We start from the raw sequence: 23987 nt of genomic DNA, 5'->3' as shown, positions 1-23987 counted from the left end.
CGTGGTCATTGGTCTCAGCTCTTTGATCAGGAAATACAACACGTTTTGGACTCGGTATGGGGATTCTAATTTATTGGAGTTGTTACTGCAGCTCCCCAAGGATTCAGCCACTTCAAGGGCCTCGACAGGCTATATACCTATAAATGAGCTTTAAACTTAAGAATGAGTGACGTTCTGCATTATCTAAGTTGCATTATTGTGTGGTTTGTGTATCCCACTGCTGCCACCATTGTACCGTAATATCAGAACATGTTGCAGCTGAAAAAACATGTTGTGACAAGTGGCCCTCTTCACACCTGGCAATATTTAAACCGCATGTTTTTTAAATGTTTGAATGGGGAAGGGGACAGGGCCATGCACTAGAGAAGCGACAGAAGGGACACTTTTTGGGAAAACGGAAACACGGAAGGACTGCATTTTATGCAACAGACCGTGCTTGGTTACCTCCGGCCTTTTAATGTAAATACTGAATTGAAGGGTCCCTTAGAACGCTCGAAAACGTTCTTTACGCACACTTTCCTCGTAGAAATTATTGACCCAAATATTTGCAACATGAACAATTAACGTATATTATGGTGTACAACTTGAAATGAAAAACAGAGAACATCATAGCACTAATCTGCACTACACGCCCACATTCAATTTTATTCAATCATAGCTAGAATTACACTCCATCCGTGAGATTTGTGTTTGTGTTGAAATACATCAAATTACAGACCACCATCTCAATTAATTTCTGTAAATTACACATTGCTATATACACAGGACATTTATTCGATAATGACCGTGATTTAGTCCATAATCAGTTTTGTGACTTCCTTCTCCCTAGCCTGTGGTTAACACATAGTGGATTATCGTGGACACGTCGCATGAATTCCTCCAGTTAGTGGTAACTGTGTTGCTGTGATAAAGGACGAATCATCAGATGCAAGGAATGCTATCGCCTTGGCAACCTCGTCAACCTCTCCAACACCGCCTATAGGATATAGTATTATTATATCTTTGGCAAAGTCATAACAGGTGCATATATTTTCCTTAGTTTCGTCGCAAATATTCTGCATGTCTTTCAAGAAAATCTGCTGACAAATTCCTAAAATTGCTACTCCTTCTACAATAAATCACTGATACCAGAACCGATGAAAATGGGTATTCAGAAATTCATCAGTGGCAATTCTACGATTGCCAAATGGAAAAAATGTTTTTACAAAACCCTATATACTGGTGAGATTTGTCTGACTTGAAGGAGATGATGTCCAACACTACAAATCAGAGAGAGTTGTGGGTAAAATGTTGTTCAGTGCGGTCCGACGCCAACTTAAATAGTTTTGAATTTGAACATGTGCAAGCTGTGAAAACGGCAAATTTGCATAACTAGACCTTTAATTTTCAGCTCGACAAAACCTCTCAAATTCGACAGGCGCTTCAACAGCTGTTTACTGTGACTTGCAATTCCTTTATTTAACCTTGCCATTGGTTGTGTATAGCTCCTTTGCTACAGACATGGAGAATATGTGGTATTTTGGGATGGCTATGGCCATGGAACGTGATGAATACCGTGGCCGAAAACGACGAAAAGAGAGTTGAACATACCTTTTCTACTGTTCTCGACACTACGCTACTAATGGGACTTCGTAGTGAACTACGTTCATTCTTAGAATCTATGTTATTGTCTAGCACGCTTTCGTGGTCACCTGATGATTTTCGTACTCAAAAATGAAAATTTTCGAAAAAAATAACAAATAAAACCACATCCCACCGCTACCCGGCACCAATGTGAAGTTTTGTAGTTTCTGTTGTGGGAATATGGCAAATAAACAAGGTGTAATTAGCCATGTAAACGCTCATCAGCGAATCAAATAATATGAGCACACATGAAATAAAGTGAAAAGTCAACCGGCAAATATGTCTTACTAGATCATCATCAAACAAGTCTGTTTTTATAACTATGTTTATCAGTCGAAAATGTCAATGTGCCGAACGGTCAGCATGCATAACAGTTTTGGTTTTCTATCGTGTAAAAAATGTCAGTCTTACATGTACGAAACTCAAAAATGTAAAACATTTATTTATCTTCTGTCCATGGATGTTTCAGCTATGCCTACATATGTTCTTCCCACGGATCAGCCAGTTAGCTTTGGTAGACCATATACCTATAAGTGAGCCCTCTAATTATAAGAAGGAGTGGGTGGGGGGGGGGGCACCTTTTACTTTCGCTCATTTCATTATCTAACTTCAAGTTGCATTATTTTGTGGATTGGGATATTCTACTGCTGCCACCACTGCCAACTCCGTACACTGATATCAGGACATGTTGCTGCTGAAAAACTATGCAGTGTGTCACTTTTTACATATGAAAACTTTATAACTAATTTTTAAAATGTAGGACGGGGGGGGGGCAGAGTCATGTATTAGAGATGTGACAATGAAGGATGGAGAGCCACATTTTGGAAAACTGAAACAAGAGAAGGTCACATTTTATGCAACATACCGTGTCCGTTTTTCCCCGTCCCCCTGTAATATTATTACTGAAGGTTCCCTTAAACTCCCGAAAATATTCTTTACGCACACTTTCCTCGGAGAGATCATAGACCCAAAGTCAGATCTTTTGAGAAATATTTGTAGCACGAACAAACACAGCGAAAGTCATCACACCAATCTGAAGTGCATACAAACATCCAATTTTAATTTATTCATTCATTATATTAGAGTTACACTTCATCCGTGCGATTTATGTTTGTGTTAAAAATGCATCAAATCACGATCACAGACCCTCTCCTCAATTAATTTATATAAATTGTGTTTTGTCTATTGTCATGAGAGTACCGTGTTACCACGTGATTACTCTGAAGTTTTGGTAATGACGTATTTTTGCGTGTAAGATTTTCAGTGCTTTAATAAAAGCGTTACATTTGATACAGAAATCTTCAGATATCATTTTGACAAATTATTTTCTTAAATCACAAAAATATAACTAATTTTGGAATTTCTTCAGACAGTTACTGTTCAGTAGACCTGAAACAAGCTGGCACGCGAAACCCTTTCTATTTAAATATGTATTGCTATATATGCAGTACCTATTCGATAATGACAATGATGGTTATTAGTCCATAACAGTCGACGGTTTTGTGCCTTCCTTGTCCCCGTGCACATTGTTAACACATAGTGGATTATCGTGGACACGTCGCATGCTTTCCTCCAGCCACTGGTAACTGTGTTGCTGTGATGAAGGACGAATCATCAGATGCAAGGAATGCTATTACCTTGGCAACCTCGTCAGCCTCTCCAACACGGCGTAAAGGATAGGTTGCTCTACAATGTTCCAAGAACTGGATAAAGAGAAGAACATTGTATTTCTGCGTCTTTCTATATGTCTAAGTTAAAAAACAAACTTACGTTCAAATAGCATTGCTATGTATGTATGTGTATGTATGTATGTGTGTATGTATGTATGTATGTATGTATGTATGTATGTATGTATGTATGCATGCATGTATGTATGTATGTATGTATGTATGTATGCATGTATGTATGTATGGATGGATATAAATATTTATATATTTAACTATATATATATATAGTTATTTATTTATTTATTTATTTATTTATTTATTTATTTATTTATTTATTTATTTATTTATTTATTTATTTATTTATTCTTGTATTTATTATTTTTCATATTCAGTCAGTTAGTCAAATCCGAAAATACCCCGTCAGTCAATCGGCACATCATGTATATATACAGTCATGATCAGTCAGTCAGTCTGTCTGTCTGTCAGTCAGTCTGATCTGTAAACAGCTCGTCAGTCAACCAGTCAATTTGCACATCACTGATGTATGTATGTATGTATGTATGTATGTATGTATGTATGTTTGTATAAATGTATGTTTGTATCAATGTATGTATGTATGTATGTATGTATGTATGTATGTATGTATGTATGTATGTATGTATGTATGTATGCATGCATGCATGCATGCATGTATGCATGTATGCATGTATGTATGTATGTATGTATGTATGTATATGTATGTATGTATGTATGTATGTATGTATGTATGTATGTATGTATGTATGTATGTATGTATGCAATCAGTCAGTCCCTACAATCTAAAAGTTGCCACTGACAGTAAGGTTTTACCACTAAATGTTACATTAATCACAATCGATAACACAATGATAATAATGTGACACGTACCTTAACATATTCGTCTTCGCTCATTCCCGCCCTCTTATGGATCCCTGTAGTGATTACCCCAGGACTACAGAAATGAATATTGAACAACGTTAGCATATACATGGTGTTGGGTAATTAGATATTTGGTTATAAAACCAATGCTTAATATAGCCATGTATTACAGTTGTTTGTTTCTGATAACATAGCCTCAGGAAATAGGGTAGGTAGGTTTGCATTTGATTTTATCTGTTTACATTTGAAAAAATATCGCTTCGACCCTAAAACAATCGAAATATTGATTAGAAGAACCCTTTTCTGATAGTTTGATGAAATATCTACAGGCATGACTTGCGAAAGCTTACAGAAGGTCAAGAAAACAAAGAATTTCTTATTTTCTGTTTTAAATGTTTTTTATTTTAAAAAAAAACAAAAAACAAAAACCACGTTCTGGGTCGGTGGCTTATACTAGGATCGATCGGGTTATCGGAAACACAATTATATATATATATATATATATATATATATATATATATATATATATATATATATATATATATATATATATATATATATATATATATATACATACATATAAGGGAAAATAACAGTACGTTTTAATTTAGTTTTCATTGAACACTCTTGTTTTCATTTGATTTTCTTTTTATAAACATTATGCAGATTTGATGTTTCCTTGACTTGTGAAGACAAATACAGAGCACCACTTGCAAGCTTTCTTGTATGTCAAAATATTCATCACTTGAAATATAACTCTATTTTTCACTATTTGTATGTATTAATAGTATATGGCGACAAAAGTTGCCATGCATACCGAATGGAATCTGTTGCTTTCTAATTAAGAAATTTATGTAGATGATAAAAACTAAACATACTTTACTGAGTTCACTCGAACTTCCTTTGGTGCTAGTTCTGCAATTAAAAAAATAATGGCGTTATTCAATTTCGCTGGACTTGACTAAACGGAATGGCTGTTATTCATAGTTGAAGACTATGTATTTTGATGATATCAGTTCTCCGAGTTTAGTGACTTTTATACATGTACTGATAACCCGTGATAAATATGGCATGTTTCGGTTAATACTTACATTCAATTAGTGGTGAATATGAACCACAATGTTCTTGAAAGCCACCTTTATGTACACAGGATTTTAAGAGAGCATTTTCTCCTCTTTCTTGTTTCCACTAAATTACAAACAATCTTTTTGCGCAAGGGAATTAAATTAGTTTATCACATCCACTAAATCTCTAGACTGTAAAAGACGTCCCTGACCAGTCTTTTCTTGAGTGCTTACATGTATACTCTTGAAACTATCAAAACTACATTATTCTAAAACACTGTGTTATGATAATGTTCTGACTTACCAAGAGCTATGCAGTTTGTGAATTGGTCCATTGCTGCTTTCGATAAGTTGTAGACTAAACAATCAGTCATCTGTATGAAAAATAGACCAGAGTGATGCGATTGGTACAGTTTGAAGGAGGGGTATTAATCATTGAAAAACCTAGTCAGTAATAAGTGTGTATGTTTAGAGATTAAATCAATTGCAAGTTCTAAAACATGCATATATTCTTTCAATATATGTGTACGTGTTTGCACTCCAGAAGGTTTCTGTTTGCCGTGAAAGCATGGATAAGTCGAGAAGATCGTCAGTCAAACCAGGCCAGCTTCAACATCCAGGTCAAATGACCTGTTTTCTACCGAAAATTCTAGCTGGAGAATTGGCGAAGATAAATCCAATTGACCTCTTCTACGATCAAAATTGAAAATTTTGTCTCTTTTTTCATATAAATATTTCGATATTGAGGAGCGAGTTTGCTGTCAGAAAGCAGTGCATTTAGGGAGCCTTCAGTATTTACAGGGAGAGGGCTGCAGGAATCGGAGGGGGTTCGATTTTTGTGTTTTGAGATGTAAAAGTGGTGATACAGATAATTACACAGACAGACAGACAGACAGACAGACAGACAGACAGACAGACAGACAGACAGACAGACCGACTTTTCACCTCTAATGTAAAACATTCCTTCGGAAGGTAAAAATTGTCTGGCTCACAAACAATAGACTAATTATGAACTTGAAGTGTTTGATTCGTTCGTAACTGTATGGATGGCAATAAGTGGCTATTAATATCGGAGTAAAAATGATACTCACGGCCCTCATCCCATTCAAACTGGATACATTTACAATAGATCCTGTGGAAATAAGTGACAACGTTTCAAAGGTATCATTATATTTGTTTTTTGAAATGGGTATCAGGCATTGGGAGTTACACTATGTATTCAATGTAATGGTTATAATAACAGAATGAGGATACAGTTGAATAAAAACAATCTTCCAAAGGTCAAACAAACTGCTAAACAAACGTTGTTACCATGCTAGTTGACAGCCCTTGTCAATCAGTTTAATTGCTTGAATAGAATATCGATTGACACAGTCGTTTAAAGCGTTCATAGAAGATAAGCCCAGTGCACGGCCTCTCCATTGTAATCAGTGAACGACGTTAACATGTAGCCAGTAACAAGTCGTTCCTTTGATGAAAAATCTTTGGGCCCCATGGAAGTTGAAACTGAAAACTTCCTTAAGTCTCAAGAAGATTACAGTGTGATGCTATCATTCATTGTAATCAGTTTGTTTTCGACAGCATCGATCATTTATTGTTTACCAATTGACTACATTATAAGGGTGTAAATTACAAAGACCCCCCCCCTGTAATATTGACTGTAATTGTGATACACAAACCTTGTGTTTTGATCAGATGTGGTACCGCCAACATTGTAAGGTGATACACGGCTCTCATATTAGTATTCATGATGACGTCATACTGCTTCAGTGATGTTTCCTCTATAGAACCTCCCGCTCCAATACCTGCATTATTGACCTGTTGATCAAAGTGATGTAAACTGAATTCTACCGATAATCATTTGCATGCAACATGCCCCAGTACTATTATGCTACACAGTTGTAGGTTTATAAAGCGATGGCGCTGTTTACACTCTTTCATGTTTCAGCGCCCAAGTAATTTCCTTATAGACAATGTGTGCATACACTAAAATCAGAGGTAAGGTTGTACACCCCCTTCAGGAATCAATGTTCAAAACTTTACTGCACTTATATATATAGGCAATGTATTACAAACGTGGCCTTTTCCTTTCTTTGTTCTTTTGGTAGGAATTCAACTTTCCCTTTAATTTTGTTATATAGTTAAAGTTGTTTTTATAGATATATAACCGGTAGATATATTTCTGTAATAAAGTGTACCAATATTGACACTAAACAACACTCTCCTTAATCTTACCAGCACATCGAGCCGACCAAACTTTCCAATAGTTTTCTCTATAACAGATCTACAGTAGTCATCATCAGAGAAATCTCCTTGGATGAGAAGGATCTAAAATGTAAGGGATTCACGGAGATATTTACGAAAAGACAGAATCATAAATCTTATTTCAGAATTATTTTAAATAGACATTTCCCACAGCATACTATGACATTTCAATCACACATTGTTTATCACTTGACTTAGAGATAGTAACTACTATTATTAAGATTCCATTTGTGAATTTTTTCCCCCTGGTACTGGGAAATTGGCGTTGCCTTGGCGATTCACTTCCGGGGCGCTATGTTTTTTTTCTACATAAACACAGATGCAACAATAAGAGAAACACCACACACAACAGGATCCCATACCAAATCACAGTGCATTTTACTATTCCTGTACAGTTCTGCATTAGAAACAGGTTTCTGCAGAAAAGATTATTATACACGGACATGATGATTCCAATGGCTTCGAATGTTTTTTTTTATATAATCAACATCACTACTTGTCTGCTTCTACAGCCCGACTGTGTACGGCACCTCTATGGTTTGTTTGAGGTTATCTAGGTGACTAAAATGTCATGTTCATGGCAAACGCCAAGGCAACTTCAATTTCCCTGTACAATGTATTTCGATCATAATAGCGACGACATTCCTTGTTACAAAAGTTCATCTGTACGACTATTTGATAGCAACGTAAGAAGGTTTGATAAGAAATTGAAAACATATACATTTAGTATTTTCGTTGTTATTTATAGAGCAAAAGAAAAATATGGACATTTAATCTTTGTTTCAGGAACTGCGTCCAATATACATACTTTATCTTCTGGTAGTCCATTTGCTTCACATTCCCTTCTCACTTTTTCAAGGTTTTCTTTATTTCTTCCACAAAGAGTAAGGAAACTTCCTAGCAATGCAAAGTGTGTGGCAGTACCAGCACCAATACCAGAGCTTGCACCTGTAGATCACACGACCAAATGTCATATCAAATGTTGCTTTTCATCCGGGTGATTTGTTTTTGGACTACTCGTGATAACATTGGCTAAACATCTAGACTTTGTACACTATCGAATATCCTTGTACTGAGCGCCCTCATTGACTACATAGGACTAACCATTTCTCGATGTGTTATTGCAATCCGCCTTGCTTCCGGCTACCCCGAGTTCAAGTTGTAAGGAGATGTCTGAATATGTCTTGAATACAATATGTGATAGTAGGACAAACAAATACTCAAACACACACACACACACACACACACACACACACACACACTCACTCACTCACTCACTCACTCACTCACTCACTCTCTCTCTCTCTCTCTCTCTCTCTCTCTCTCTCTCGATTTTTGTTATACGGGGTAAACCATTTGATTTCGGGTGAGGGGAGAATTTTGGACAAAATAAATTGTCACTAGCAAAAGGAACGAAAAGATATTTGTTGACCATCTCAAGATAGAACAAAAATTGTTTCCGAGGTGAGCTAAAATTGTTGTTGTTGTCGTGCAACTGTAGAAACTAGCTACATATGTCAAATTCCAAGGTACATGTGCTTCTGGCACCTAACACCTTTAATTTATGCGCGTGTGTGTGTGTGTGTGTGTGTGTGTGTGTGTGTGTGTGTGTGTGTGTGTGCGTGCGAACGCACGCACGCACGCACGTACGTATGTATGTATGTATGTATGTATGTATGTATGTATGTGTAATGTGTGTATAAACATGTGTTTATATATTATACAACCATCAAAGAAATAAAAAAAATATTGATTGACTGGCTAGGGTTGTCAGTAATATACTACTCGACATGACATGACGTTACACGACGAGACAATATAGTCAAATTAAACATTTATTTAAAAAAAATATTTGCTGTCTAGTTGCTCTCTAAATTTCTTTTGCTGTCATGGTGGTTTCAAGTAAAAACAATGTTGTGGGGTTCAAATCCTCCAGCCCCTCCCCCTGAAATCAAATGGTTATTACCCCTAAAGTCCAACAACCAGCGAGTCATAGCTCGAAATTTAACACTACCCTCATGACCGTAGGTTGCAGGTTTGATTCCCAACATAACGAGTCCAGTCCCTGTACGTACTGTGATCATCTCCATCATCTCCACCGTTAGTGGAGAGAGACAGAAACCGGAAACAACTACACGCATATTAACTACACTACATATATCATATAACATGACCAGATGATCTATTCACGTGATTTCTATCCTCAAACACACACGTCTTTGCAATGACATACGTCACATAGGTAGACAAGCATTATATAGCGGACATAATGACAAACACTGTAGACTTTTATCATAAAAACTTACGTGTCTGTGGTTGAATACACGATTTTTCCACACACATGACCTGATAAGGTCATCTGGAACATTACAACAACAGTGCACTCGCAGTAGACAATAACTACGCATTGCTGTCTCAAATAATACCGCTGATTCATTGTGAATCAGCGATCAGTGAATGCAACTAACCATATGCATCACCTTGTGATGTTTTAACGCCCAGCAGGACATTGTAACACCCCCTCCGTGTACCTTTAACCCCCCCCCCCGTGTACCTTTTACCGAACTCTAATTTTACAAACCTGTGATCAATACAACTTTTTCTCGTATGGAAGCCATGTTTCTCAACGTCGCGTGGAACTCTGACCTTAGACCGCTCTATTTGTAGGTCTTTTGCATTCTTGTTCCTGGCCAAATTTCGGTTGATTCGGTCGTAGGTGGCGCATACCATTAAATAATGTCTTGGTTGCAATGTATACCATCCGAATACCTAAGGGGAATGGTAAACTGCTAAATCAGGTTAACAAATGATATGGCTCTTTTTCCCGTCAAATGACAAATAATATCTTAATCAAAAGCAGAACGTGGATACCAGCTATTAGCTTATATGAGTATCTAAAGATTGTTTTCTTATTCCTTATATTACGTTGTCTGTCAATAAAGTTTCCCATCTCATGGTCTAACATGCGCTGCATTCAAATACAGTGCTCTTAAATCATATAAATTGCAAAATAGGAGAAAATGAATCTCGTCTTTTACAACACTGACAGCAACATCCCTTCAAAATTCACAAATTCTATCTTGAATTCGTTCATGACGAAATCTAAGCGTATAGCTACTTGTTGCTAATAAGCATACAACATTGTTAACTTAAAATTTTCAGGAATCTTAAGTGTATCCGGCAAATTGCTGACCAAAATCCGTCGCGATGTATCATTGTCAATTCATGGTTTAGTAAACAAAAGTTCTAGGATTTCTCTCTGATTGAATGAATTATTACCATGGATTAATTCAGCTATTAACAATTACAATATTAGAAATGGGGTCAATATAACTGTAAACCCATGTCAATATTTAACTGTCACTCAATACATGTACACAAATTGACATGTTCGCACACTTCAGGGACTCTTTTGTCTTGTCTATTGTTTATAGCCCAAACTGCTTATTTTAGCAAAAAACTAAGAAATTTGAACAGGTTTGCAGATGCCTCGAATCATGAAATGTCACCGGTGGTTACGGGTCAGTCCACTTGAAATATTTTGGCTAGAAATTATAATTAATGGTTCGCGATGATGTTATTCATAAGCACAATATTTTGTTGCACGAACGGATCTTGACAAAACAGAAAATAAAGTGTAAAGATAAAAATAGTAATAAAAAAGTCCTCCCCGGCGGGGAATTGAACCCCGGTCTCCCGCGTGACAGGCGGGGATACTCACCACTATACTACCGAGGATGACACATATCTGTACTAAGTGATAGTACAGTTTTAAACCGAAATGGTATGGAATGGAAACCCCTAACAGTACATGTACAATATCTATTTATGCCATGAAAACGTTTGCGAACCGACATCCACCAAATACGGTTCTACCTGAAATCGAAAAATAAATGTAATTGATTTATATGAAACGCTTAGAGACCAGGGTATGCTGAAGATGAAGAGTCATTCTGAGCTCGAAACTTAGTGGAATAACGAAGTTTGAATAAATTGATGATGTCTGATCTTTACTGCTGTTCTTAAGCTTTACAAGAATGATGTAAGCTGCATATTTAATAGAGCCTTTCAAAATAACGAGTAGAGGGCTGGGTTGAGATTCAAATGTCATATCTTTGCCTCCTCAGAGAAGTAATGAACGGAAATGTCAGTGCTCACATTTTGCCTATGACGCTACCATTTAGAGTGATAGTACAGACACTAGATATATAACCCCAGTATAAGGTACATGTATATACAAAGTAGCTTAACAGAGCAAACTGTAAATGTACATATTTATTAAGACCTACCTGAGTCAGTGTTATGGATAATGACATAATATCACTTTGGTTATTTAGACTTCTGTCACATAATAATTGTAACAATTTTAATTCTTTCAAAATGCAGATTATTATCGTAGAAAAAGGAATTCATAGATAAAATTCGAACCCCGGTCTCCCGCTTGACAGGCGGGGATACATTATTAAAAGACAGGCTCAATGGCTTGCCTCGTGAACAAAGAGTTTATCGTTTCTGATTACATAAAATGTATAAAAAGAGAAAGTATACATACAAAAGATATCTATATACATGTACATGTATATATCCATCTATTTTTCCTATTACAATGTTGCCCATCGGGACTTGCACTATACTCACCATTACCGAGGATGAGTTGTGGTAAGTGATTTTTTCTTTAATTCATAATTATGAAAAAAGAACTGCATCTTGAAAGTCCAGGAAGCCACCGTCTTCTTATCTATGGATATTAATATATAGTAGTGTATTAGACAGATATTAGTCTTCCAAGATGCAGTTCTTCTTTTTAAAAATAAAACCAGTAAATTTTTTCCCCGGGCTCCGTTACGTAAGTATTGGAATATTGTTCTATAAATGCATGTAGCTATTGTATGCATGGTGTTTTGTGTTGCGTTGTGTTGTGTTGTGTTCACACGTTTTAATTACCGACGGTATTAGCGATATCTTTGTCTCATCCTCGGTAGTATAGTGGTGAGTATCCCCGCCTGTCACGCGGGAGACCGGGGTTCAATTCCCCGCCGGGGAGGACTCTTTTATTAAACTGCTTTAGGGAAAATTTCGAGTATGCCCACAGTACTGCTGCACATCTACTTTTCTCTAAAATTTCGTTTTAGAGATTCACCTTTTTCCGCCGTGAATTATGGCACAGCTGCTCGACATCAGTGACGCCATCTCCTATGATGACGATGTTCGCCCTGGCCCTTCTGAGGCAGCAGGTACGAGAGAAGTCTTGATACCGCGTTAGACAAATTGTTCCTAAATGTGGCTAGATGAATAATTCCTTAATTCTTTAACCCAAAAATCTTTTGGTTCTATTTTGATATTGGATTGACTATTGATAACTCTAATAATTGTTTTCCGGAGAATTAAATGTTAATTGGTGTTTTGACTGATAAACAAAAGTTATAAACACAGACTTGTTTGATGATGATCTAGTAAAGAGCTACTTATCTATGACTTTTATGGTAGACACAGAGCGCAGTTACGAAGAAAATTTGATTTTACACCCCCTCTCCCTCCTCCCTCGAATATGTTAAACTGAGTATGCATCATTGGGTAACTATACTACCAGCAATATAACTAGAGCTATGCAAAGATAAAATATAACAATGTTGGTGAGATTTTTGTTGAGCCAGACGATAAAATGTACCGAGCAGTTTTACTACAAATTGTGTCGAAACAGACAAAGTTTCGTTTCAGGTCACGTGATTTTCGTTGTTTATTATGTGTGGATACGAGAAGTCGTAGATTGCAACACAAGAGGTTCTTCGAAGCACAAATGTAAAACACCAATAGCGCAATTCTCTTATTTAGTGATGGCGTATTCATTGATCTCAGCTCTTTGATCAGGAAATACAAAACTTGAAAAAGAAATTACAAACACAGCGAAAGTCATCACACCAATCAAGAGTGCATACCAACATCCAGTTATATTCATTCATTATATTAGAATTACACTTCATCCGTGTGATTTATGTTTGTGTTAAAATGCATCAAATCACGATCACAGACCCTCTCCTCAATTAATCTAAATACTGTATTAAAATTGTGTTTTGTCTATTGCCATGAGAGTACCCTGTTACCACGTGATCAGTCTGAAGTTTTGGTAATGACGTATTTTTGCGTGTAAGATTTTCAGTGCTTTAATAAAAGCGTTACATTTAAAACAGAAATCTTCAGATATCATTTGACATATTCTTTTCTTAAATCACAAAAATATAACTAATTTTGGAGTTTCTTCAGTATCTCTGAAACAAGCTGGCACGGCGAAACCCTTCCTATTTAAATATATATTGCTATATATGCAGTACCTATCGATAATGACAATGATGGTTAGTCCATAACAGTCGACGGTTTTGTGCCTTCCTTGTCCCCGTGCACGTGGTTAACACATAGTGGATTATCGTGGACACGTCGCATGCTTTCCTCCAGCTACTGGTAACTGTGTTGCTGTGATGAAGGATGAATCATCAGATGCAAGGAACGCTATTGCCTTGGCAACCTCGTCAATCTCTCCAACACGGCGTAAAGGATAGGTTGCTCTACAGTGTTCCAAGAACTGGATATAGAGAAGAACATTGTATTTCTGCGTTTTCCTATGTGGTCTAAATTAAAAAACAAACTTACATTCATATAGCATTGCTATGTATGTATGTATGTATGTATGTATGTATGTATGTATGTATGTATGTATGTATGTATGTATGTATGTATGTATGTATGTATGTATGTATGTGTGTGTGTGTGTATGTATGTGTGTGTATGTTTGTATGTATGTATGTATGTATGTATGTATGTATGTATGTATGTATGTATGTATGTATGTATGTATGTATGTATGTATGTATGTATGTTGTATGTATGTATGTATGTATGTATGTATGTATGTATGTATGTATGTATGTATGTATGTATGTATGTATGTATGTGTGTGTGTATGCATTGCTATGTATGTATGTATGTATGTATGTATGTGTGTGTGTGTATGTATGTATGTATGTATGTATGTATGTATGTATGTATGTATGTATGTATGTATGTATGTATGTATGTATGTATGGATGGATATAAATATTTATATATTTATTAAACTATTTAAATATATGTCATATATATATATATATATATATATATGTGTGTGTGTGTGTGTGTGTGTGTGTGCATGAACGTATGTATGTATGTATGTATGTATGTATGTATGTATGTATGTATGTATGTATGTATGTATGCAATCAGTCAGTCCCTCCAATCTAAAAGTTGGCACTGACAGCAAGGTTTTACCACTAAATGTTACAGTTGCTTATTCTCCATTAATAATAATCAATACATGATGATAATAATGTGACACGTACCTTAACATACTCGTCTTCGCTCATTCCCGCCCTCTTATGAATCCCTGTAGTGATTACCCCAGGACTACAGAAATGAATATTGAACAACGTTAGCATATACATGGTGTTGGGTAATTAGATATTTGGTTATAAAACCAATGCTTAATATATCCATGTATTACAGTTGTTTGTTTCTGATAACATAGCCTCAGGAAATAGGGTAGGTAGGTTTGCATTTGATTTTATCTGTTTACATTTGAAAAATATTGCTTCGACCCCAAAACAATCGAAATATTGATCAGAAGAACCCTTTTCTGATAGTTTGATGAAATATGTACAGGCATAACTTGCGAAAGCTTACAGAAGGTCAAGAAAACAAAGAATTCTTATCTTTTTGTTTTAAATGTTTTGTAAAAGAAAAAAAAAACGTTTTGGGTTGGTGGCTTATGCTAGGATCGATCCGGTAAATACATAATGTAATATCATACTCGTCTTCTTTCATTTTATATATATATATATATATATATATATATATATATATATATATATATATATATATATATATATATATATATATATATATATATATATATATATATATATATATAAAAGGGAAAATAACATAGTAAGTTTTAATTTACTTATCATTGAACACCCTTGTTTTTGTTTGAATTTCTTTTTATAAACATTATGCAGATTTGCTGTTTGCTTGACTTGTGTACCTTAGTATTTATGAAGACAAATACAGAGCACAACTTGCAAGCTTTCTTGCATGTCAAAATATTCACCACCTGAAATATAACTCTATTTTTCACTAGTTCTTTGTATTAATAGTATATGGAGACAAAATTTGCCATGCATATCGAATGGAATCTGTTGCTTTCTAATTAAGAAATGTATGTAGATGATAAAAACTAAACATACTTTACTGAGTTCACTCGAACTTTCTTTGGTGCTAGTTCTGCAATAAAAAAATAATGCATTATTTAATTTCACCTGACTTGACTAAATGGAATGGCTGTTATTCATAGTTGAAGACTACGTATTTTGATGATATCAGTTCTCCGAGTTTAGTGACTTTTATACATGTACTGATAACCCGTGATAAATATGGCATGTTTCGGTTAATACTTACGTTCAATTAGTGGTGAATATGAACCACAATGTTCTTGAAAGCCACCTTTATGTAAACAGGATTTTAAGAGAGCATTTTCTCCTCTTTCTTGTTTCCACTAAATTACAAACAATCTTTTTGCGCAAGGGAATTAAATTAGTTTATCACATCCACTAAATCTCTAGACTGTAAAAGACGTCCCTGACCAGTCTTTTCTTGAGTGCTTACATGTATACTCTTGAAACTATCAAAACTACATTATTCTAAAACACTGTGTTATGATAATGTTCTGACTTACCAAGAGCTATGCAGTTTGTGAATTGGTCCATTGCTGCTTTCGATAAGTTGTAGACTAAACAATCAGTCACCTGTATGAAAAATAGACCAGAGTGATGCGATTGGTACAGTTTGGAGGAGGGGTATTAATCATTGAAAAACCTAGTCAGTAATAAGTGTGTATGTTTAGAGATTAAATCAATTGCAAGTTCTAAAACATGCATATATTCTTTCAATATATGTGTACGTGTTTGCACTCCAGAAGGTTTCTGTTTGCCGTGAAAGCATGGATAAGTCGAGAAGATCGTCAGTCAAACCAGGCCAGCTTCAACATCCAGGTCAAATGACCTGTTTTCCACCGAAAATTCTAGCTGGAGAATTGGCGAAGATAAATCCAATTGACCTCTTCTACGATCAAAATTGAAAATTTTGTCTCTTTTTTCATATAAATATTTCGATATTGAGGAGCGAGTTTGCTGTCAGAAAGCAGTGCATTTAGGGAGCCTTCAGTATTTACAGGGAGAGGGCTGCAGGAATCGGAGGGGGTTCGATTTTTGTGTTTTGAGATGTAAAAGTGGTGATACAGATAATTACACAGACAGACAGACAGACAGACAGACAGACAGACAGACAGACAGACAGACAGACAGACAGACAGACTTTTCACCTCTAATGTAAAACATTCCTTCAGAAGGTAAAAATTGTCTGGCTCACAAACAATAGACTAATTATGAACTTGAAGTGTTTGGCTTGATTGAAAAAAATGTTTTAATAGATTCGTAACTGTATGGATGGCAATAAGTGGCTATTAATATCGGAGTAAAAATGATACTCACGGCCCTCATCCCATTCAAACTGGATACATTTACAATAGATCCTGTGGAAATAAGTGACAACGTTTCAAAGGTATCGTTATATTTGTTTTTTGAAATGGGTTTCAGACATTGGGAGTTACACTATGTATTCAAAGTAATGTTTACAATAACAGAATGAGGATACAGTTGAATAAAAACAATCTTCCAAAGGTCAAGCAAACTGCTAAACAAACGTTGTTACCATGCTAGTTGACAGCCCTTGTCAATCAGTTTAATTGCTTGAATAGATTATTGTTTAACACAGTCGTTTAAAGCGTTCATAGAAGATAAGCCCAGTGCACGGCCTCTCCATTGTAATCAGTGAACGATGTTAACATATAGCCAGTAACAAGTCGTTCCTTTGATGAATAATCTCTGGGCCCCATGGAAGTTGAAACTGAAAACTTCCTAAAGTCTCAAGAAGATTACAGTGTGATGCTATCATTCATTGTAATCAGTTTGTTTTCGTCAGCATCGATCATTTATTGTTTACCAATTGACTACATTAGAAGGGTGTAAATCACAAAGACCCCCCTTCTGTAATATTCACCGTAATTGTGATACACAAACCTTGTGTTTTGATCAGATGTGGTACCGCCAACATTGTAAGGTGATACACGGCTCTCATATTAGTATTCATGATGACGTCATACTGCTTCAGTGATGTTTCTTCTATAGAACCTCCCGCTCCAATACCTGCATTATTGACCTGTTGATCAAAGTGATGTAGACTGAATTCTACCGATAATCATTTGCAAGCAACATGCCCCAGTACTATTATGCTACACAGTTGTAGGGTTTATAAAGAGATGGCGCTGTTTACACTCTTTCATGTTTCAGTACCCAAGTAATTTCCTCATAGACAATGTGTACATACACACAAGAATAGAGGTATGGCTGTACACCCCCTTCATGCATCAATGTTCATAAATTTACTGCACTTATATATAGGTAATGTATTACAAACGACATATGGCTTTTTTTCCTTCCTTTGTTCTTTTGGTAGGAATTCAACTTTCTCTTTGTTATATAGTTAAAGTTGTTTTTGTAAATATATGACCGGTAGATATATTTCTGTAATAAAGTACCAATATTGACATTAAACAACACTCTTCTTAATCTTACCAGCACATCGAGCCGACCAAACTTTCCAATAGTTTTCTCTATAACAGATCTACAGTAGTCATCATCAGAGAAATCTCCTTGGATGAGAAGGATCTAAAATGTAAGGGATTCACGGAGACATTTACGAAAAGACAGACTCATAAATCTTATTTCAGAATTATTTTAAATAGACATTTGCCACAGCATACTATGACATTTCAATCACACATTGTTTATCACTTGACTTAGAGATAGTAACTACTATTATTAAGATTCCATTTGTGAATTTTTTCCCCCTGGTACTGGGAAATTGGCGTTGCCTTGGCGATTCACTTCCGGGGCGCTATGTTTTTTTTCTACATAAACACAGATGCAACAATAAGAGAAACACCACACACAACAGGATCCCATACCAAATCACAGTGCATTTTACTATTCCTGTACAGTTCTGCATTAGAAACAGGTTTCTGCAGAAAAGATTATTATACACGGACATGATGATTCCAATGGCTTCGAATTTTTTTTTATATAATCAACATCACTACTTGTCTGCTTCTACAGCCCGACTGTGTACGGCACCTCTATGGTTTGTTTGAGGTTATCTAGGTGACTAAAATGTCATGTTCATGGCAAACGCCAAGGCAACTTCAATTTCCCTGTACAATGTATTTCGATCATAATAGCGACGACATTCCTTGTTACAAAAGTTCATCTGTACGACTATTTGATAGCAACGTAAGAAGGTTTGATAAGAAATTGAAAACATATACATTTAGTATTTTCGTTGTTATTTATAGAGCAAAAGAAAAATATGGACATTTAATCTTTGTTTCAGGAACTGCGTCCAATATACATACTATATCTTCTGGTAGTCCATTTGCTTCACATTCCCTTCTCACTTTTTCAAGGTTTTCTTTATTTCTTCCACAAAGAGTAAGGAAACTTCCTAGCAATGCAAAGTGTGTGGCAGTACCAGCACCAATACCAGAGCTTGCACCTGTAGATCACACGACCAAATGTCATATCAAATGTTGCTTTTCATCCGGGTGATTTGTTTTTGGACTACTCGTGATAACATTGGCTAAACATCTAGACTTTGTACACTATCGAATATCCTTGTACTGAGCGCCCTCATTGACTACATAGGACTAACCATTTCTCGATGTGTTATTGCAATCCGCCTTGTTTCCGGCTACCCCGAGTTCAAGTTGTAAGGAGATGTCTGAATATGTCTTGAATACAATATGTGATAGTAGGACAAACAAATACTCAAACACACACACACACACACACACACTCACTCACTCACTCACTCACTCACTCACTCACTCACTCACTCACTCACTCACTCACTCATTCACTCACTCACTCACTCTCTCTTTCTCTCTCTCTCTCTCTCTCTCTCTCGATTTTTGTTATACGGGGTAAACCATTTGATTTCGGGTGAGGGGAGAATTTTGGACAAAATAAATTGTCACTAGCAAAAGGAACGAAAAGATATTTGTTGACCATCTCAAGATAGAACAAAAATTGTTTCCGAGGTGAGCTAAAATTGTTGTTGTTGTCGTGCAACTGTGGAAACTAGCTACATATGTCAAATTCCAAGGTACATGTGCTTCTGGCACCTAACACCTTTAATATGTGTGTGTGTGTGTGTGTGTGTGTGTGTGTGTGTGTGTGTGTGTCTGCGCGCGCGCGCACGCACGCACGTATGTATGTATGTGTAATGTGTGTATAAACATGTGTTTATATATTATACAACCATCAAAGAAATAAAAAAATATTGATTGACTGGGCTAGGGTTGTCAGTAATATACTACGCGACACGACATGACGTTACACGACGAGACAATATAGTCAAATTAAACATTTATTTAAAAAAAATATTTGCTGTCTAGTTGCTCTCTAAATTTCTTTTGCTGTCATGGTGGTTTCAAGTAAAAACAATGTTGTGGGGTTCAAATCCTCCAGCCCCTCCCCTGAAATCAAATGGTTATTACCCCTAAAGTCCAACAACCAGCGAGTCATAGCTCTAAATTTAACACTACCCTCATGACCGTAGGTTGCAGGTTTGATTCCCAACATAACTAGTCCAGTCCCTGCACGTACTGTGATCATCTCCGTCATCTCCACCGTTAGTGGAGAGAGACAAAAACCGGAAACGACTACACGCATATTAACTACACTACAATACTATATAACATGGCCATGGCCAGATGATCTATTCCCGTGCACGTGATTTCTATCCTCAAACAGACACGTATTTGTAATGACATACGTCACATAGCTAGACAAGCATTATATAGCGGACATAATGACAAACACTGTAGACTTTTATCATAAAAACTTACGTGTCTGTGGTTGAATACACGATTTTTCCACACATATGACCTGATTAGGTCATCTGGAACATTACAACAACAGTGCACTCGCAGTAGACAATAACTACGCATTGCTGTCTCAAATAATACCGCTGATTCATTGTGAATCAGCGATCAGTGAATGCAACGAACCATATGCATCACCTTGTGATGTTTTAACGCCCAGCAGGACATTGTAACACCCCCCTCCGTGTACCTTTAACCCCCCCCCCCCGTGTACCTTTAACCCCCCCCCCCCCCCCGTGTACCTTTAACCCCCCCTCCGTGTACCTTTTACCGAACTCTAATTTTACAAACCTGTGATCAATACAACTTTTTCTCGTATGGAAGCCATGTTTCTCTCTTAACCAACGTCGCGTGGAACTCTGACCTTAGACCGCTCTATTTGTAGGTCTTTTGCATTCTTGTTCCTGGCCAAATTTCGGTTGATTCGGTCGTAGGTGGCGCATACCATTAAATAATGTTTTGGTTGCAATGTATACCATCCGAATACCTAAGGGGAATGGTAAACTGCTAAATCAGGTTAACAAATGATATGGCTCTTTTTCCCGTCAAATGACAAATAATATCTTAATCAAAAGCAGAAGGTGGATACCAGCTATTAGCTTATATGAGTATCTAAAGATTGTTTTCTTATTCCTTATATTACGTTGTCTGTCAATAAAGTTTCCCATCTCATGGTCTAACATGCGCTGCATTCAAATACAGTGCTCTTAAATCATATAAATTGCAAAATAGGAGAAAATGAATCTCGTCTTTTACAACACTGGCAGCAACATCCCTTCAAAATTCACAAATTCTATCTTGAATTCGTTCATGACGAAATCTAAGCCTATAGCTACTTGTTGCTAATAAGCATACAACATTGTTAACTTAAAATTTTCAGGAATCTTAAGTGTATCCGGCAAATTGCTGACCAAAATCCGTCGCGATGTATCATTGTCAATTCATGGTTTAGTAAACAAAAGTTCTAGGATTTCTCTCTGATTGAATGAATTATTACCATGGATTAATTCAGCTATTAACAATTACAATATTAGAAATGGGGTCAATATAACTGTAAACCCATGTCAATAACTGTCACTCAATACATGTACACAAATTGACAAGTTCGCACACTTCAGGGACTCTTTTGTCTTGTCTATTGTTTATAGCCCAAACTGCTTATTTTAACAAAAAACTAAGTTTGAACAGGTTTACAGATGCTTCGAATCATGAAATAAGTCCAATGTCACCGGTGGTTACGGGTCAGTCCACTTGAAATATTTTGGCTAGAAATTATAATTAATGGTTCGCGATGATGTTATTCATAAGCACAATATTTTGTTGCACGAACGGATCTTGACAAAACAGAAAATAAAGTGTAATGATAAAAATAGTAATAAAAAAATCCTCCCCGGCGGGGAATTGAACCCCGGTCTCCCGCGTGACAGGCGGGGATACTCACCACTATACTACCGAGGATGAGACATATCTTTGCAAAGTGATTGTACAGTTTTAAACCAAAGTGGTATGGAATGGAAACCCCTAACAGTACATGTACAATATCTATTTATGCCATGAAAACGTTTGCGAACCGACATCCACCAAATACGGTTCTACCTGAAATCGAAAAATAAATGTAATTGATTTATATGAAACGCTTAGAGACCAGGGTATGCTGAAGATTAAGAGTCATTCTGAGCTCGAAACGAAGAATAACGAAGTTTGATTAAATTGATGATGCCTGGTCTTTACTGCTGTTCTTAAGTTTAATACAATACAAGAATGATGTATGCTGCATATTTAATAGAGCCTTTCAAAATAACTAGTAGAGGGCTGGGTTGAGATTCAAATGTCATATCTTTGCCTCCTCAGAGAAGTAATGAACGGAAATGTCAGTGCTCACATTTTGCCTATGACGCTACCATTTAGAGTGATAGTACAGTACAGCCACTAGATATATATCCCCAGTATAAGGTACATGTATATACAAAATAGCTATAGCTTAATAGAGAAAACAGTAAATGTACATATTTATTAAGACCTACCTGAGTCAGTGTTATGGATAATGACATAATATCACTTTGGTTATTTAGACTTCTGTCACATAATAATTGTAACAATTTTAATTCTTTCAAAATGCAGATTATTATCGTAGAAAAAGGAATTCATAGATAAGAATCGAACCCCGGTCTCCCGCTTGACAGGCGGGGATACATTATTAAAAGACAGGCCCAATGGCTTGCCGTGTGAACAAAGAGTTTATCATTTAAAGATCTGATTACATAAAATGTATAAAAAGAGAAAGTATACATACAAAAGATATCTATATACATGTATATATCCATCTATTTTTCCTATTACAATGTTGCCCATCGGGACTTGCACTATACTCACCATTACCGAGGATGAGTTGTGGTAAGTGATTTTTTCTTTAATTCATAATTATGAAAAAAGAACTGCATCTTGAAAGTCCAGGAAGCCACCGTCTTCTTATCTATGGATATTAATATATAGTAGCGTATTAGACAGATATTAGTCTTCCAAGATGCAGTTCTTCTTTTTAAAAATAAAACCAGTAAATTTTTTCCCCGGGCTCCGTTAAGTAAGTATTGGAATATTGTTCTATAAATGCATGAAGCTATTGTATGCATGGTGTTTTGTGTTGCGTTGTGTTGTATTGTGTTCACACGTTTTAATTACCGACGGTATTAGCGATAGCTTTGTCTCATCCTCGGTAGTATAGTGGTGAGTATCCCCGCCTGTCACGCGGGAGACCGGGGTTCAATTCCCCGCCGGGGAGGACTCTTTTATTAAACTGCTTTAGGGAAAATTTCGAGTATGCCCACAGTACTGCTGCACGCACACATCTACTTTTCTCTAAAATTTCGTTTTAGAGATTCACCTTTTTCCGCCGTGAATTATGGCACAGCTGCTCGACATCAGTGACGCCATCTCCTATGATGACGATGTTCGCCCTGGCCCTTCTGAGGCAGCAGGTACGAGAGAAGTCTTGATACCGCGTTAGACAAAATGTTCCTAAATGTGGCTAGATGAATTTTTCTTTAATTCTTTAACCCAAAAATCTTTTGGTTCTATTTTGATATTGGATTGAGTATTGATAACTCTGAGTATTGATAACTCTAATAATTGTTTTCCGGAGAATTAAATGTTATTAATTGGTGTTTTGACTGATAAGCAAAAGTTATAAACACAGACTTGTTTGATGATGATCTAGTAAAGAGCTACTTATCTATGACTTTTATGATAGACACAGAGCGCAGTTACGAAGAAAATTTGATTTTACACTCCCCTCTCCCTCCTCCCTCGAATATGTTAAACTGAGTATGCATCATTGGGTAACTATACTACCAGCAATATTTTGTTGGCAGATCATCATATTACATTTCC

At 36.2% G+C, this 23987-nt stretch overlaps 2 protein-coding genes and 4 non-coding genes across 7 annotated transcripts; 2 read left to right on the top strand and 4 right to left on the bottom strand.

The window, feature by feature from the left end:
* Positions 1-2702: 2702 nt before the first annotated feature.
* On the bottom strand, positions 2703-10172 carry LOC144449385 (3-oxoacyl-[acyl-carrier-protein] reductase FabG-like). The gene is made up of 9 exons (XM_078139914.1): positions 10098-10172; positions 8325-8464; positions 7487-7579; positions 6931-7069; positions 6343-6383; positions 5556-5625; positions 5066-5102; positions 4197-4260; positions 2703-3326 (listed from the first exon to the last, which is right to left on the bottom strand). The coding sequence occupies exons 1-9, from the start codon at positions 10132-10134 to the stop codon at positions 3168-3170; spliced, it is 780 nt and encodes a 259-aa protein (XP_077996040.1). The 5' UTR covers positions 10135-10172; the 3' UTR covers positions 2703-3167.
* Positions 10173-11182: 1010 nt separating this feature from the next.
* Positions 11183-11254, bottom strand: Trnad-guc (transfer RNA aspartic acid (anticodon GUC)). Its single transcript has one exon. It is a non-coding gene; the product is annotated as a tRNA-Asp (tRNA).
* A 1234-nt stretch (positions 11255-12488) lies between these two features.
* On the top strand, positions 12489-12560 carry Trnad-guc (transfer RNA aspartic acid (anticodon GUC)). Its single transcript has one exon. It is a non-coding gene; the product is annotated as a tRNA-Asp (tRNA).
* Positions 12561-13886: 1326 nt separating this feature from the next.
* On the bottom strand, positions 13887-20952 carry LOC144449414 (3-oxoacyl-[acyl-carrier-protein] reductase FabG-like). Of its 2 annotated transcripts, none has more exons than XM_078139943.1 (9): positions 20892-20952; positions 19071-19210; positions 18235-18327; positions 17680-17818; positions 17092-17132; positions 16278-16347; positions 15790-15826; positions 14887-14950; positions 13887-14093 (listed from the first exon to the last, which is right to left on the bottom strand). In XM_078139943.1, exons 1-9 carry the CDS (start codon positions 20926-20928, stop codon positions 13935-13937), a joined length of 780 nt encoding a protein of 259 aa, XP_077996069.1. In that variant the 5' UTR covers positions 20929-20952; the 3' UTR covers positions 13887-13934. The 2 variants fall into 2 exon arrangements, with proteins under 2 accessions (XP_077996069.1, XP_077996070.1); XM_078139944.1 differs by having other exon boundaries at positions 14012-14139.
* Positions 20953-21986: 1034 nt separating this feature from the next.
* Trnad-guc (transfer RNA aspartic acid (anticodon GUC)) lies at positions 21987-22058 on the bottom strand. Its single transcript has one exon. It is a non-coding gene; the product is annotated as a tRNA-Asp (tRNA).
* A 1249-nt stretch (positions 22059-23307) lies between these two features.
* Positions 23308-23379, top strand: Trnad-guc (transfer RNA aspartic acid (anticodon GUC)). Its single transcript has one exon. It is a non-coding gene; the product is annotated as a tRNA-Asp (tRNA).
* Positions 23380-23987: the final 608 nt, after the last annotated feature.

This window comes from Glandiceps talaboti, chromosome 18 (assembly GCF_964340395.1).
Source record: "Glandiceps talaboti chromosome 18, keGlaTala1.1, whole genome shotgun sequence".
NCBI classification, from domain to species: domain Eukaryota; kingdom Metazoa; phylum Hemichordata; class Enteropneusta; family Spengelidae; genus Glandiceps; species Glandiceps talaboti.
The sequence above is the reverse complement of the archived record's forward strand: the minus strand, read 5'-3'. Positions and strand labels throughout refer to the sequence as shown.

Bases quoted from the DNA above. Each gene is read 5' to 3' on its own strand.
- LOC144449385 (XM_078139914.1), bottom strand. From the start codon at position 10,134: ATGGCTTCCATACGAGAAAAAGTTGTATTGATCACAG. The intron at 7,580-8,324 runs GTATGTATATTG...CTTACATTTTAG, and splicing joins ATGGACTACCAGAAGATAAA to ATCCTTCTCATCCAAGGAGA. The intron at 4,261-5,065 runs GTATGTTTAGTT...TCATTTCTGTAG, and splicing joins GTTCGAGTGAACTCAGTAAA to TCCTGGGGTAATCACTACAG.
- LOC144449414 (XM_078139943.1), bottom strand. From the start codon at position 20,928: ATGGCTTCCATACGAGAAAAAGTTGTATTGATCACAG. The intron at 19,211-20,891 runs GTTTGTAAAATT...TGTGATCTACAG, and splicing joins AAAAGTTGTATTGATCACAG to GTGCAAGCTCTGGTATTGGT. The intron at 14,094-14,886 runs GTACGTGTCACA...CTCTATATCCAG, and splicing joins GCGAAGACGAGTATGTTAAG to TTCTTGGAACACTGTAGAGC.